The sequence below is a fragment of the Ischnura elegans genome, chromosome 1 (assembly GCF_921293095.1).
Source record: "Ischnura elegans chromosome 1, ioIscEleg1.1, whole genome shotgun sequence".
NCBI classification, from domain to species: domain Eukaryota; kingdom Metazoa; phylum Arthropoda; class Insecta; order Odonata; family Coenagrionidae; genus Ischnura; species Ischnura elegans.
In genome coordinates, this window is record NC_060246.1 from 67,254,164 (window position 1) to 67,267,877 (window position 13,714).

The 13,714-nt window shown below is 36.8% G+C and overlaps 1 protein-coding gene across 4 annotated transcripts in view; it reads left to right on the forward strand.

The window, feature by feature from the left end:
* The window catches only part of LOC124162599, a 30,942-nt gene extending 18,443 nt beyond the window's left edge, over nucleotides 1-12,499 (forward strand). For 3 of the 4 annotated variants that reach the window (XM_046539189.1, XM_046539203.1, XM_046539192.1), the window contains 3 exons: nucleotides 8,869-8,993; nucleotides 9,532-9,780; nucleotides 11,815-12,499. In XM_046539189.1, the coding sequence (XP_046395145.1) occupies nucleotides 8,869-8,993; nucleotides 9,532-9,780; nucleotides 11,815-11,995 (555 nt within the window). In that variant the 3' untranslated portion in view covers nucleotides 11,996-12,499. The remainder of the gene's footprint in view (nucleotides 1-8,868; nucleotides 8,994-9,531; nucleotides 9,781-11,814) is intronic. The other variant, XR_006865629.1, reaches the window with a different exon arrangement.
* Nucleotides 12,500-13,714: the final 1,215 nt, after the last annotated feature.

The window sequence follows — 13,714 nt, forward strand, 5'->3', positions numbered from 1 at the left end:
CACCACCTGCATCACAATTAAGAGCGATATAGACATCAACTGCGGCAAACTTAAACAGAATGAGACGATCGCTCAGCGAGGGGTTGGGAAGCATGTAAAGCAGAAGTGGAGGGGAAGGAAAACGCTCCCTCATGGCCTCCATGGCTCCCTCAGTCTTTCAAGCAACAAGGCTGAGCGAGGGAGACATGGGACCAAAACGTCCGATCTTGCAACTTTGTGACGTCGTAGGCTTCAAGGCAAAGCCAAGCGATCTACGTGATATATGCAGTTTGTGTTTCCAGTCTATATCATCTTGTGTGAGTGTGCTCATGCAATTCTTTTTCTTTGAAAATTATGTTGTTTGGACAGTTTTGAGTATTGGTATAGCCTTGTTGTTAATAGAAAGCTTTGGGTTGTTGAAGTGGAGTATAAGGGACATAAATGGTGTCAGAAATGCATTGTGTTTGGTATCATTCTTTTTTGAATCTCATGTATGTCATCCAATTCAATATCATAAGACACCTTTGGGTCAAACAGGTGACTCACCTAACAGTTGCATACAGCAAAGGGGTGAAGGTCAGTTGGTGAGATGGGAGAGGGATGAGTAATGTTTCCATTTTCCTCCGGTAACTTGATATTTTTCATCAAAGCTAATGATTTTTGGTCTGTTTGCTCTTAGAGAGGAAAATAAAAAACGTCAGAGGCATGGACCGAAGGCTGATGGAGAGCCTAGGGATGGGTGGTTTTGTGTAATCTGCTACATAGTACCTTTCCATGTGTTTATTATCCTACAGTGCTGAGCCTCCCCCTGTTGTTGTTCAATTGGTTCAATCTTTTGGGAAGATTCACACTATGTACCTGTTGTATTTTGCCTAAAAAATTTCCACGCTTGAAATTCTGTTACATAGAGAGAACTTTTAAACAAAATGGTTCATGAGTGGGGCAAGCATCTCAGTGTATCTGCAAATGCAAAAAGAGAATTGAAACTTTTCCATTCTAATGGAGCATGATGGGCATTACACTCACTGAAGCTTTAATTTTAAATATCGGATCCTGATCGATGTCTTCTGCACCTTTGGATCCGATGCATCCAGTGAAGGGCAATATCTCTGGATATTTCAATCCGATGTATCTGATCTAACCATCCCTAAAAAGAACTAATGCTCTGGTTCATTTCAGCTGGGAGTACTCCGGAGCATTGGTATTGGATAGCATTGGATTGCATCCTATATCATTAAGAATTGTGATTTATATGTTGCACTGAAACAATTGTCAACCATATTACTTCCCCCATGACAACATAATGCTCATGGCAGGCACTATGTGAGCGATGGAGATGGCTGTAAGATTTGTTTACATCCCTTTGTCTCTGCTTTACTATCGCCATATCAATGCAATCAGGTTAATGCAGCTAAATGAATCAATCGTCTTTGAGTTTCTATGAGTGTATAGGTATTACATATTTTCAGTTTTAAATGAACTACGAGGTACTTGCAAGTTTGTGACTTTCTGATTTTATTTGGGCACAAGTAAGTGCATAAGTAAAATTACCCTCTTTGAAGATATTTATAACATCTATATTTAGTAGTGTGACATTTTAATTTCATTGTAAACTTTAAAAATATGGTTGATTCACTTTATAAACACTTTTTCATTGGTTCTCCCTGCAATAAACCTTGGGAGCAAAGACACATTAACACCCACACACGAAAGCTATCATTACAATACTCTTCTATCCTCTGTCCCGCAACGTCAACAACAATGACCATCCATTATCACGTGACTCATTGTTTTTCTCCCATTAATTGGCCAGACGGCACAGCCCCCCCCATATCTAATTCGTATCTAGATAGTATCCATTGACCAAGGGGATACTATGCCACTCCGTCGCTTTTCACCAATGGAAACTATCCATGTAGGGCCTGTCGACGAAGTGTGTACAAAGCATGTCAATGTCCACTACAAAGCGCATATGAAAGGGTTCAAAGCACGCAGTATATACAGCAGCCCCAGTAGCGACGCCATTATCCCATTATGCCAGCAATAAACGTTGGGAATTGGAATTTCTCTGAGAGACACAAGGTCCCAAGTAGTTTGCATAAACGTTTGTAAAATTAAACATGATATCTCTTAGATCACACCTCCGATCTTACTTTGCATGAAGTCATCACCACAAGAAATTTTAAGAGGCAAGAAAGAAAAAAACCACAGAAGTACAATACAGATACAGTAAAACCTCACCTTAACGAACTCCCGCTAAACGAAGAACTCCGTTCAACGAACAAATGCTATTGGTCCGGCCAATTGCCTATGTAAACACATTAGTGAAAAACCCCGATGAACGAACTCCTCTTTTACGAAAACTCCCGATCAACGAAATGAAATTTCGGCGCGATCGAGTGAAATTCACCTCCCAATAACCAATTTTTCCGGTTAAATTTTTATTTTCATATGAATAATTTAATATTCGTAACGTTGGAGGGCAAATCAGAGACTTCCACTGAATAAGCCAATCAGAATCGTCATTATTAACCGTAACCATAGCCTTCCGTCGTGTGTTTCCGCCGACCCCAACTCGCGGCTCGCGGCGAATTGCGAAAAATGTTAATGCTGACTTTCGTAAATAACTCAATGTCCCAATATTTACACGCTCAAAGATATGATATCTAGAGCTATGTACTTCGAACGCATTCTTTTGACGGTTGTTTAAGATACTTTACAGAATTACAACGCGTTAATTCCGAGAAGCATTTTTTTTCACTGGCCGCCATCTTGGATAACTTCTTTAAAATTTAACTAAATTACGGAAGATACAATGTAGGCGCTAGAAGATAAAAGCCAAAATTTGCATCTCTTAATTATCTTTAATATATGACTCAGTAGTTACTCTTGTTTCATTCACATTGTTTATTTCAACATCATCTAAAAAATAGGAGAAACTTTTGCATTTGCCGCAATCTTGGATAAAAAATATTCGCACTTAAGACACGAAAGCCAACATTTCCCATTGATCTTGACGTTACTTGAATTGAGTGCTTTATACTAAAGGTCAGTCTGTCTGTCGGCGATTGTAGCGATGTCCTAACGTGATGTGAAGCGATGTTGATTTTCTCCTGAGAAAAAGGTTTGCGACGCCCGTCAATTGTTGCATGAAGAAGACGACACAGTCTAAACATGCCATATTTAGACTGGGCCAATGGTGATGCCTCACCCCTGTGGTAGCAGCAAAAATCCATGAATGACAGCGGGATTAATTCAGCGGTGGTTGGCGGGAGTTGATGCACTCATGGGGAAAGTAGATTTCTTCCTCGATCGCTGCACGGGCCCAAACATAGGACTAACAATAAAAAATGTGCGTGTTATTTTCTTCCCCCCAACTGCAATAGCTAAGTGGCGACCTCTCGACCGAGGGGTCATTTCTGCGACAAAGCCGCATTACCGTCGGATTTTAGTGGAGTTTTTGGTTTGTCGAATGGATGTAAGGGATCGGCGAAATTGAAGAGGACCATTTTGCAGGTAATGCAAGGGATTTGCAAAGCTTGGAAGCGTGTCGCACCTGTCACCATATTTAGTTATTTTGCAAAAACCGGGTTTGCAGTCAACAGCATCATTATCGTGACTTATTTTACTTCAAGAGCTCCTGCATGAGGCCTTCCAAGCTGTTTTCTTATCGGGAGTTGTCAATCCGGTTTGCAGTCAACTGCGACCACGCGATGGAGAGTGATGACGAAAGCCGTGAATCCTGGCAGGGTCTCTCAAAAGTCATGAATATTGAAGGGTCGTTTGATGAGTTCACTAGAATAGACTCAAATTTCGTAATCCGCGAAGCCAGCGAACTGAGGGTTGCAGAATATAATTTCTCGAAAACTCATTTTTCAAAATCGTGACGTATTTTACTTCGAGAACTCCTGCATAGGGCCTTTCAAGATGTTTTCTTATCGGCAGTTGTCTATCCGGAATGCGATGGAAATGATGCTAGTACAATGAATTATTTACGAAGCCCGCGACCGCAAATATTGCTATGGAGTATTCTGGATTCGACTACTATAAAGAAATGCTGCCACCCACTGAGCTTTAATGGGTCGACGAAAGTCGCACTCGCGCCGTTATGGTAGAGCGATCTTAATTTCATGATGAAGCTATAATTGGCGCTGTTACTTTAACTTTATATTAGTAATGGTCAAATCTATCGAATTCTTAATTTTTCAGTGTAAACTTCGCGAATACATGTACTCTATTTCAAATATTGAGAATAAAGGGATGGCCTCGCACTCACCGCTACGTTGCATACATTTTTGAAAACCGATGAAAAAGCACGCGAAGTGATTGAATAATACGAACTGAGGCTTCCTAAATGTGGTCTATTGCCCGCGATTTGCATTGCAGCTGAAGAAATAAGCACTGTTTTGAAGTATGCGAAGGTAGAATGAAGATAACGCATGCAGACTTGCTTCAATTTCCGAGCCCCTAGAATGATGCAACGTGCGCATCACCTCCGGGGAACGAACTCCCGATCAACGAAACGGCAAAATTTCGGTCCCTTGAGTTTCGTTTAAGAGAGGTTTTACTGTATTATTAATTTTCTTTAGTCAATCACAGTAATATTTCCAATTTTCTCTTCTAATCCACATCTAATATGGCAAAACCATTATGTACTCTTATTCTCTTTCAAAAAAATTATTTAAAAGAGGACTGACAGATACATAATAACTATCTTCAATACTTTTTCTGATGAACGTCCACTATCACAACATCCACTTGCACAAAACAAATCCACATCCACTATAGATCTACACGTATGTCACTTCTGCCACAATGTCTGTCCAGTCTGTCTTCTTGATGATAGGTAACAGTGAAGCAATGGTACCTTCCTCCAATTTGGGCACCTTTAATTCAACAAGAATCTTTTCCCCGTCTTCTCATCCAAGGCCACAGATTATAATCTGATACCACAAGGTGTGATGTGAAGCTCACACACCTAACATTAATAAATAATAAAATACCATGCAATTTATTAGGTCACATCATTTCCAATTTTTGGCATTTCTGCATGATAAATCAGATTACTGGGCTATTAAATATAGTAAACTAGCTGACCCGGCGAACTTCGTACCGCCTAACAATCAATGAACTTACAGTTTACATACACCATTTATAAATCAGGAGCGGCTGTATCGTTTTTAATCATGTTTAATTTATTATAATAAAATAAGGGTACAAATTCAATAAAACTACGTAAATGAGTACCAAAATTGCTTGTCAGAAAGACATTTTCTTTATTGAATCTACATATGGTGAATCGGAGCACGTTTACGCGGATTTTTTCAACAAATTTTCTTACGTTTTAGCTTAAGAAATTTTGGGCATTGTGGTTTAATAAAGCAGTTCATGAAATAAAAATTATACGCATTCAGTTGTTGGCTATTTGCGTTATTAGCTATAAAAAAATGTTTTTAGGTCCAAGTCTGTTGCATACACTTGGCCCATTCAGGGGGCAGGTTGACACGACCCCAGACCGACGCTTGACTGATGCTCAAAATCGTGCAAGAAAAGCCCCTATGAAGCAGCATTCGCATTAAATGACTTAAGGCGCGCCAGTTTTAGTATCTCTGTTTGGAAAAAATGCACTGCGTAAACGTACTGCATGCGTAAACGCACCACGGTGAGCCCTACACATTCGGGTTTAATGTCTTGCGTCAAGCACCTTCTGAGAAACAACAGTTTTTGTTTTGTTATCAGGCGCAAGATGAAGCGGATGAAGCTAAATAAATATAGCGAAGCAAAGCAGTGACGCAGCGAGGGGAGGTTTTGGGGGATAACCCCTCCCCCCCCCCCCCAAGAGCTTAAAGAATTTTTTTATGAAAGATTTTGTTATTAATATTAGGGGGACGGATGACTAACAAACAAAACATATTTAACTATTCACACAGCCGCAAAACCCACTATTTTGAACCATTTATCTCAAAAAATGTCTGAGGGAAGTGCCCCCACACTTCCCGCTTACCTTAGCGAGTTTTCTATACCCTACAGACCCGTGGTATTAGCTGCGCCCAAAACCCCCTATCCTAGCTACGCACTTGAAGCGAAGGATGAAATACAGAGGATGGTTTATCGACTCGTGAACATAGCACGCTAAATTGACCATGAGAAAATCATGGGTTTTCATTAGCACATGAGCACAAACAACACAAAAACTGAAAGAATGACCATGCGATTTTTTAATCGTTATCACGAATGCAACACGAATTGTAAATTGAATACGTTTTATCTCAAAAGGGCATATGAGTTGAGATCATGGAATCTACGGAATGAGGACTTCCTAACCTTTGAATTTTCCTTTGAGTAAAGTTGCGTGAATCACATTCATCACCAATTTTTTTAATGATCAAACACGTTCCGTTGGATAGTTATGGTTGGTTTAGGCTTCGAAAGATCATGAGCACAGAAACTACATTTTTCTGTAAATCGTGCCTTGGTAAGCCAGGTACGTCCAAGGACTTAAAATATTCAGATAGATAGTTGGTGATTTCGTCTTCGTTTGTTACACATTTAAAAGATTCGAATCCATGCAGAGTACGAACTATTTGAATTTACCGCGTTTTAGTCATCCACATCTTCGTTCTTGCTCGCTAAATCAACCATCTTTGATTCGGAACACGGAAATTACCGTTTGTCAACAATTGCTTGGAGATTTGTTTACAAACACGGTAGTGAAGTGTCAACTCGAGCTGGGCCACGGCTGGGCTTACAATCAGCTCGAATTAAATTTAAAAAATGTAATTTCAATTTAATTAATATTTTGAATATATTTAGTAATTAAAATGTTATATTGTTACTAAATTCAGTTATTAAAGTGGTAAAAACAAAACTAATTATTTAATTTGTAGTTTTGACCGACTTATCAATTGTTGTGTTACTATAACTCCTAAATGCATGTCCATAGGAAAGAGATGAATTTTTTTTGTGAAATTATCCTTTTTTTAATGGCCTATATGTTAACCCCGCCTGTGACGAATCCAAAGAACCAAATCTCATTGAAATCGGTGCAGCCGTTCTCGAGTTATAAGTGTTCTAACTAACATGATTTTCGACTTTCTTTTATATATATAGATAATTGTATACCTCAGTATATTTTTATTTTTGCACTATAGCATAAGATAATTTGAAATGATGAAAGGCAACGCATAACACATCATAGGGCTAGCTAAGAAAGAATATTCGATTCTATAAACTTGGCTGCTTATTCCCAGTTTCTCCTTTAACCACATGTTTACCGAACGAAATAATACAAAAAGACAACTAAAATGCAAGAATTTTCAAATTAATTGCTGCTACAGTATTTTAAATCACCACCTTCAGTATCGTAAGAGACTGAGACCGATTTAAGGAGTACCAAATAAAGAAACTATGCAATAAAGCTGTAACCATGAGGGATAAGTTATTCTTATGTATCATTCATATTGAATATATGTATTAATGTAAATAAATGCAGACTTTATACATATATGTTCGCTGACATATGCATCGCAAAAAATTCGCTTGTATATACAAATTCAAGCAATTTAAATTCTTTTCTCCTTAAATAATTTGAATTCTAGTCGTACATAGGAACTTCACTGAATAATCCTCACTCAGCTAGATTTATATGAACTCAAAAGATGCCACAAAATATGTTACTTCATTTTAGATTCAACCACAAGCATATATTTGTCTCTGTGTGGCTATGGTTACTCCTAAGTTTTAACTGAAACTTCGTTACAATATTTTCTGGATTCATGCATCAACATCTCGAAGCCACTTCTAACTTAAAATTACGTCAAATAATTACAGCGAGAAAGGGTACATACCTTACTGTTTTTTGTAGGGGTGAAATTTTCTCTACTTATTGCCTAAATGCACTTCTTCTTCAACTCAGGATCTTTTGGAAAGCTAATAACTTGAACTTTAGGTCCAGTCCTGGAGTTTCCTTCACATCCCGGCAATCGGCAATACACACACAAAAGGCATTTTTAACAAAAATACCTCACAAACACGTTTCTGAAGCCCTTCAAATGAAATTAAAGAATGAGGGAAACTTCAACAGTACCAGACACTCTATTTTTCACCAACTTAATCACAAAAATCCATGAAATGTGATGAGATGTAACGTAAACAATGCAATATCCAACGCCAGTCACTTGCGATGAGGCTTTCTTTCTAGGAGGATATGACACCACCTGCGAAAGAAAATAGTCCCAGACCGGATACAGTTTTATCGACGAGATACAATTTTATTGATGCATATGAATTTGCCAGTCCTCTTGTATCTTCTTTCGTCATTAAAGGAAACAAAGAAATAAAACCTTTTCAGTTACTTCCTAAGCACGATTTCTTGTTTCTTGATGGTCCACCCTCTTATCCTGATACGTAAAATTCCTGTGCCGTCTGGGTGTTACATTAACATTTAACTCAAAATTAATTGTTACAGTAGTTTTCTAGTTAAGAAGAAAAATGCATTCAACTCTAATGATTTCTGTCAATTTTTTTGAAACTCACAAGCAAACAAAGAAAACTTGATAAAAAATTTTAGCTTTGTAATAATAAATGTCAGGATAGTGAATTCAGTACTTTATGTGTAACTAGAATTCGTTATATTGAGGTTCTAGAGTATTTACCTGCAGGAAGGGGGCAAAAATTAATGTCAATGAACTTTTTCTATAACAAGTGTCAAAACTTTGCCCCGGAATAGTTACATCAATAGTGAGTGTATAACAAAATTATTCTCTTCAGCATATTATGATGTGGTGTCCAAACCTAGTTTTCTTTCCTACCACTCCTCTGTATGATGTACGTTAGATCCCTATTCTAACCTCTATGCTCTTAGTCATTTTTAAATTTGTATTCAATCAGGTAGCATTGGGCTGCAAAAATTTAACCAGTCTGATAATCAGGAATCTGGGAATGAAAGGGCACTGTGGCTATGTGAAAGACATTGCTGTAGCGCTCCCACACTGCAAAGCTTTGAAGCACTTCAGGTATGTCAATATTCCTCCCTCCCTCTGAAATGTACACTAATATATTTTTATGTACATATTGCTTTTCCTGTGTCTATCATGGGTGGTATCAATTTATAATAGCTGTAATTGCCTGATTTTATGACATGGATGTGGAGCTTTGCTTTGAATTTAGGAATAGTGCTAATTTTTCATGCACACCAAGAGTGTGACTTGCCAAGAAATCATCTGATGCAACCATCTTTCTTGCAAGGATATCATTTGCTAAGTGTTACCCTTAAAATTTCTTGTATCCTTATGAGGAAACGTTCATTTTGAGGCACTCATGAGCTATTTGTTTTTGAAATTGTCAAGTCCTGAAGACTGATAGTCTATGATGGATTGAATCCAAAATCAGTCCAACTAAATCCTGTTTTATGATGAACTTGCATCTGGAATTTAAATCCTTTCATCATATTTAGCATGCATTCTCTTTTTAATGACAAAGTTTGTGTATGACTAATACTTCAAAGCTTCAGGAAAATATTATTCCAGCTAACTTAGTGTTTTTTGCCCCTAGGCTTGACCAGCCGCATATTCAGGACCATATCAAGAGTTTACTGTCGTCTCTTTCTCATTGTATTAATCTTGAAACAATTGTCATTACAAACCATAACACTGGATGTAGTCACTTAGTGAAAAGGGAAGATCTCAAGCCAATGTTTATTCAAGTGGCAAATGCTTGTCCACTTCTGACTCTAATATTTGTTCCTTTACGAGAGGTCACCATCCCAATCTGTAACAAAATCAAGAATAAGATCACTCTGCGGTAAGTTGGTCATTTACTTTTCTTTGAATAATGTCATAGGATCAGTTATTCTTTATTTATTTGTAGTTTTCTGCTCGTTTCACAATTTATACTAGAAAACTTAATGCAATATTTTTTTATCTTTCAATATTTCAACTAATTATTGTTCAATAAGTTCTATAAATGTGAATTATTATTGCAAAATGGAAGTTATTTTTAAATAAAAACCCATTTATGGTTGAGGATATCACTTAACATATTTTAGTGAAATTAGAATACCAATTTAATTAACTTCAACGTGCACAAAAATAATCTCTGATTTTTTGTTAACATTGAATTAAAGCTTTTTTGGATGTATAGAATGGATGGGTGTGTAGAAATGGAAGATCCTGTTTGCCTTCTAGGTTCCTCTCAGAGTTATGCATTAACACTCGCTATGGAGAATAAGCTATTGTCTGCATTTTTGGGGCCATAGATTTATATTCTTTTCAGTTCACTTGCACCTAACATTCATTTTTTAATGCATTTTTCTTTGAGATTAGACATTCACACACTATTAGATCAATTCGCATGGTGGCAATGAAAATATTCCTTGCCACATTCTTCTGCTGTTTCTGTGTTCAGATACTTTTAAACATGTAATTGATGGCATAAATGACTCGTCTTTGGAAGGGATAAAGGTAAGAAAGGGTGTAGTACTTTTTAATGTTAAAGAGAGTTTAACTGTCTACATCTTTCATATGTTCTTACATTTTGAAAGTTTTTTTCTTTCGTAAGAAAGAAAGAAAATCTTATCACCTGGGAATGGAAAATTTTCTAAGTCTTAACTCAATGTTGAATTGGCATTGTCAATAAACCAGTCCCCTGCCGCTAAGAGCCACTTGCAATCTGATTGTCAAGTAAGACCCTTCTTCCCTGCCAGTTGGAAAGAGTTTAGAAACCCTTCGAGGAAGACATTTTGACCTGCGATTTTTATGATGGGAACTGACAGCTCCCTCACGAGTGAGAATTCTTCAGTATTGAATAATACAGTTTTCTGAAGCTGTTCTTTCATCCGCAGCAAGCATTGTTGTGCTTATCCCTTCGCAAAATATGTCAGAATATGAAAGCCAGTTTGGTGTAACTATTAGATTAACGATTGGAATTGCACGAAAAAAATGAATGAAGGAGAAAAATGATTAGTGAGAGGAACGATATCGTAATTGCCCTGCTGTACTTCACCAATATGTTTCACAAGTGATTGAATCTCTTTGAATTTTCATAACTGCTGAGTGTATTGCTAAAGCTCACTTTTAAAAAGGCTCCAAATTTAACTTTGCATTTCCAAAGTCCTGTTGAAATAGACCTATATTTAATCATATTTCAGTCTTCTGTAGGGCTGGCAACTAATATAGTCACTGTAAGAATTTCGAGAGTCCCGTCATCGAACCAACCCAAGATTTCGAAGCTCACGCCAAATCAATTTCGTGTCTCTCAGTGAGGAAAGCTTCAAGGAATAAAACTGGCGTTTACTGTCGTTGATGGCTGATTTAACGCGATTTCTAAGCTCCTTGTATTTTTGGTGCAGAGTAGAACAACCATTGCATCGAAAAGCACATCGTGCTTGGTTGCATTCTTTAATCATGAGTTTTATCGTCTCATTCAGCCAAGGAGGTAGTCGGCGTTTAGGCCGACATACCCGTAAGAAAAAAAGTGTCAGAGCAACTAGAAATGTTTGACATAAAACAACCAAGTTTTGAATCGATAGAACTAAAGTTAAAAACACCATTCCAATTCATTTCTAGAAGCGCATCATGAAGGCAGTGGGAATCATTGTTTTGAAAGTCACGGAATCTGAAAGAGGTATAGGCACACAGTAAGAGACATAGGCAAATTGAAATTGTCAGTAATTTCAATCAAACCATGAGCCGACAGGATGGTATGGTGAACTGAATTTTATTATAGACATTTTAGACTATTATTATAGACATATAGACTATTTTTATAGACATTGTTGCATTTTTCAATAAACTTTTTTCATTGGGTTCGTATCCCATTGTTTTTTGCTTTTTTCAGTTTATCTCAACCAAGAAAATCACCTCTAGTCATGGAATTTTGCTCATATCATGGCCGTGAAGGATGGAGAGCAGATACTTACCATGAATATTTTAAATTTCCTTGCCACTATGATTACTGGGATGAATTAAATATGCTCTCAAAGGTCGCTCTTTCTCCTCCGTGGAAACATACCATTTGAAAGACAACCAGCTTTAGAAAATAAATGAATTCATAAAACAAAGGTCTTGAAGACTTTGAGACCTTTGTTGATCAGGTATCTTTTAAACTTTTTAGTGATTTATTGGTATATTACCGAAAATTGTTGGTAATTTTATTTAATTTAAGTGTTTTATTTTTGTTTCACGTTTTTCCCTCCAAGCCTGAGGGTTTTTTTATTATGCCGACTATTTTCATCATGGAGGCAAAACTAAGAAACATGGTGCATATTTTGATTGTGATGAATACAATACGCTTACATTGGCTGTGTCTATATTTATACATGTAGTAGTGTAGATCACTTTTTCTGAAATTTGAAAAAATGTTGAAAATTGACTATTTCAGTGACTGTGTGGGCAAGGAAGACAAGTTTTTATTGTGAACCTTTGCTGTCATTTCTGCATTGCATGTATTTCTCTCTTGTAGATGTTTTGTAAGAGAATTTTTTGTAGCCCTCAGAATAAATATTTCTGCTATAAAACTTGAATCCATTGTTTTGGGATAAAGTTGAAGGAGTTATTCCTTGTAAGCACCCTCAAGCATTATATATATTTTACTATTATGTAAGTACCTAGTAGGACCACATTACACATCTTTGAGTTACTATTATTCATCCCATACCAAATTTTCATGGAAATAGCAATGTTGTTCATCCTTCTATCCCTGCGATTTTTATTGGGTTGTAAGTGATAGTTAAGGGGGAGATGTATGTACAAGCTTTGTATTGTACACTTAAAAGAATTTTAGTATTAACTTCCGAAGTATCTAATGTTTATAACAATATGGAGAAAAGAAATATGATCTCATTTCTAAATATTTGAGTATACCTACTGGGGTTATCCTGAGAACATTTTTGATAATCCGTGATCTCCTGGCCCTAGCCTCTAAGCTGTCTGAGCTACGAGCTTAAATAAAGATTTTCATTCTGACTACTTGAGAGGCTATTGAATAGTTATAAATTTGGAGGTAAAGGAAGATAAGTTTTTGGAATTGCCTCATTGTTTAATTTAATGAAAAATGCTGGTATGTTTATACAAAAGTGAGGACATCATTTAGTATAAAATGACGTTAGTATTACCTCATTACTTATTTCAATACACATATGTACTCTCTTTTAATGACACTGCACAGTGGGCATTAGTGATTTAGGGGTTAGCTCTGCCCTCACCTATCAAACCAACCTTCCGGTTGAATCACTGACTTGAGTGACATTGGGCAGAATCCAGGATGTAGGGGAAAGGAAAAACTCGACTTTGGAGATAGGGCAAGTTTTAATTTCAGTCTTATTCTAGAACTGCTGGAGCACCCATATTCACCCTTAGATTCACTATAGTCGGTGGATTAGCCGCATCAGGGATTCATTCAAAGATGCCTTTTCTACTGCAACGATTTTTGGCCTTGGTCATTTTAAAGAATTGGATAGTTAAAAAAATTAGTTTTTATAATAAAACTCAACAAATGTAACTACATATATTACAAATTTCAAAATTTTTATGGCCCTTTTAAATAGCTAATGCAAATAATAATCCTTCTTTTAGATGCACAGTATTTGATTTGAACTATGAGAAAAAGCTTTGAAGATCTTTACCCAATTTATCTGAGAGAGTATTCCCAATGCACTGAAAAAAAGGTTGTAAAAGGATTATGTGCAGAAAAAAATGTTATATGCACCAATTTTTCATGAGTCACACCGAATGATGTC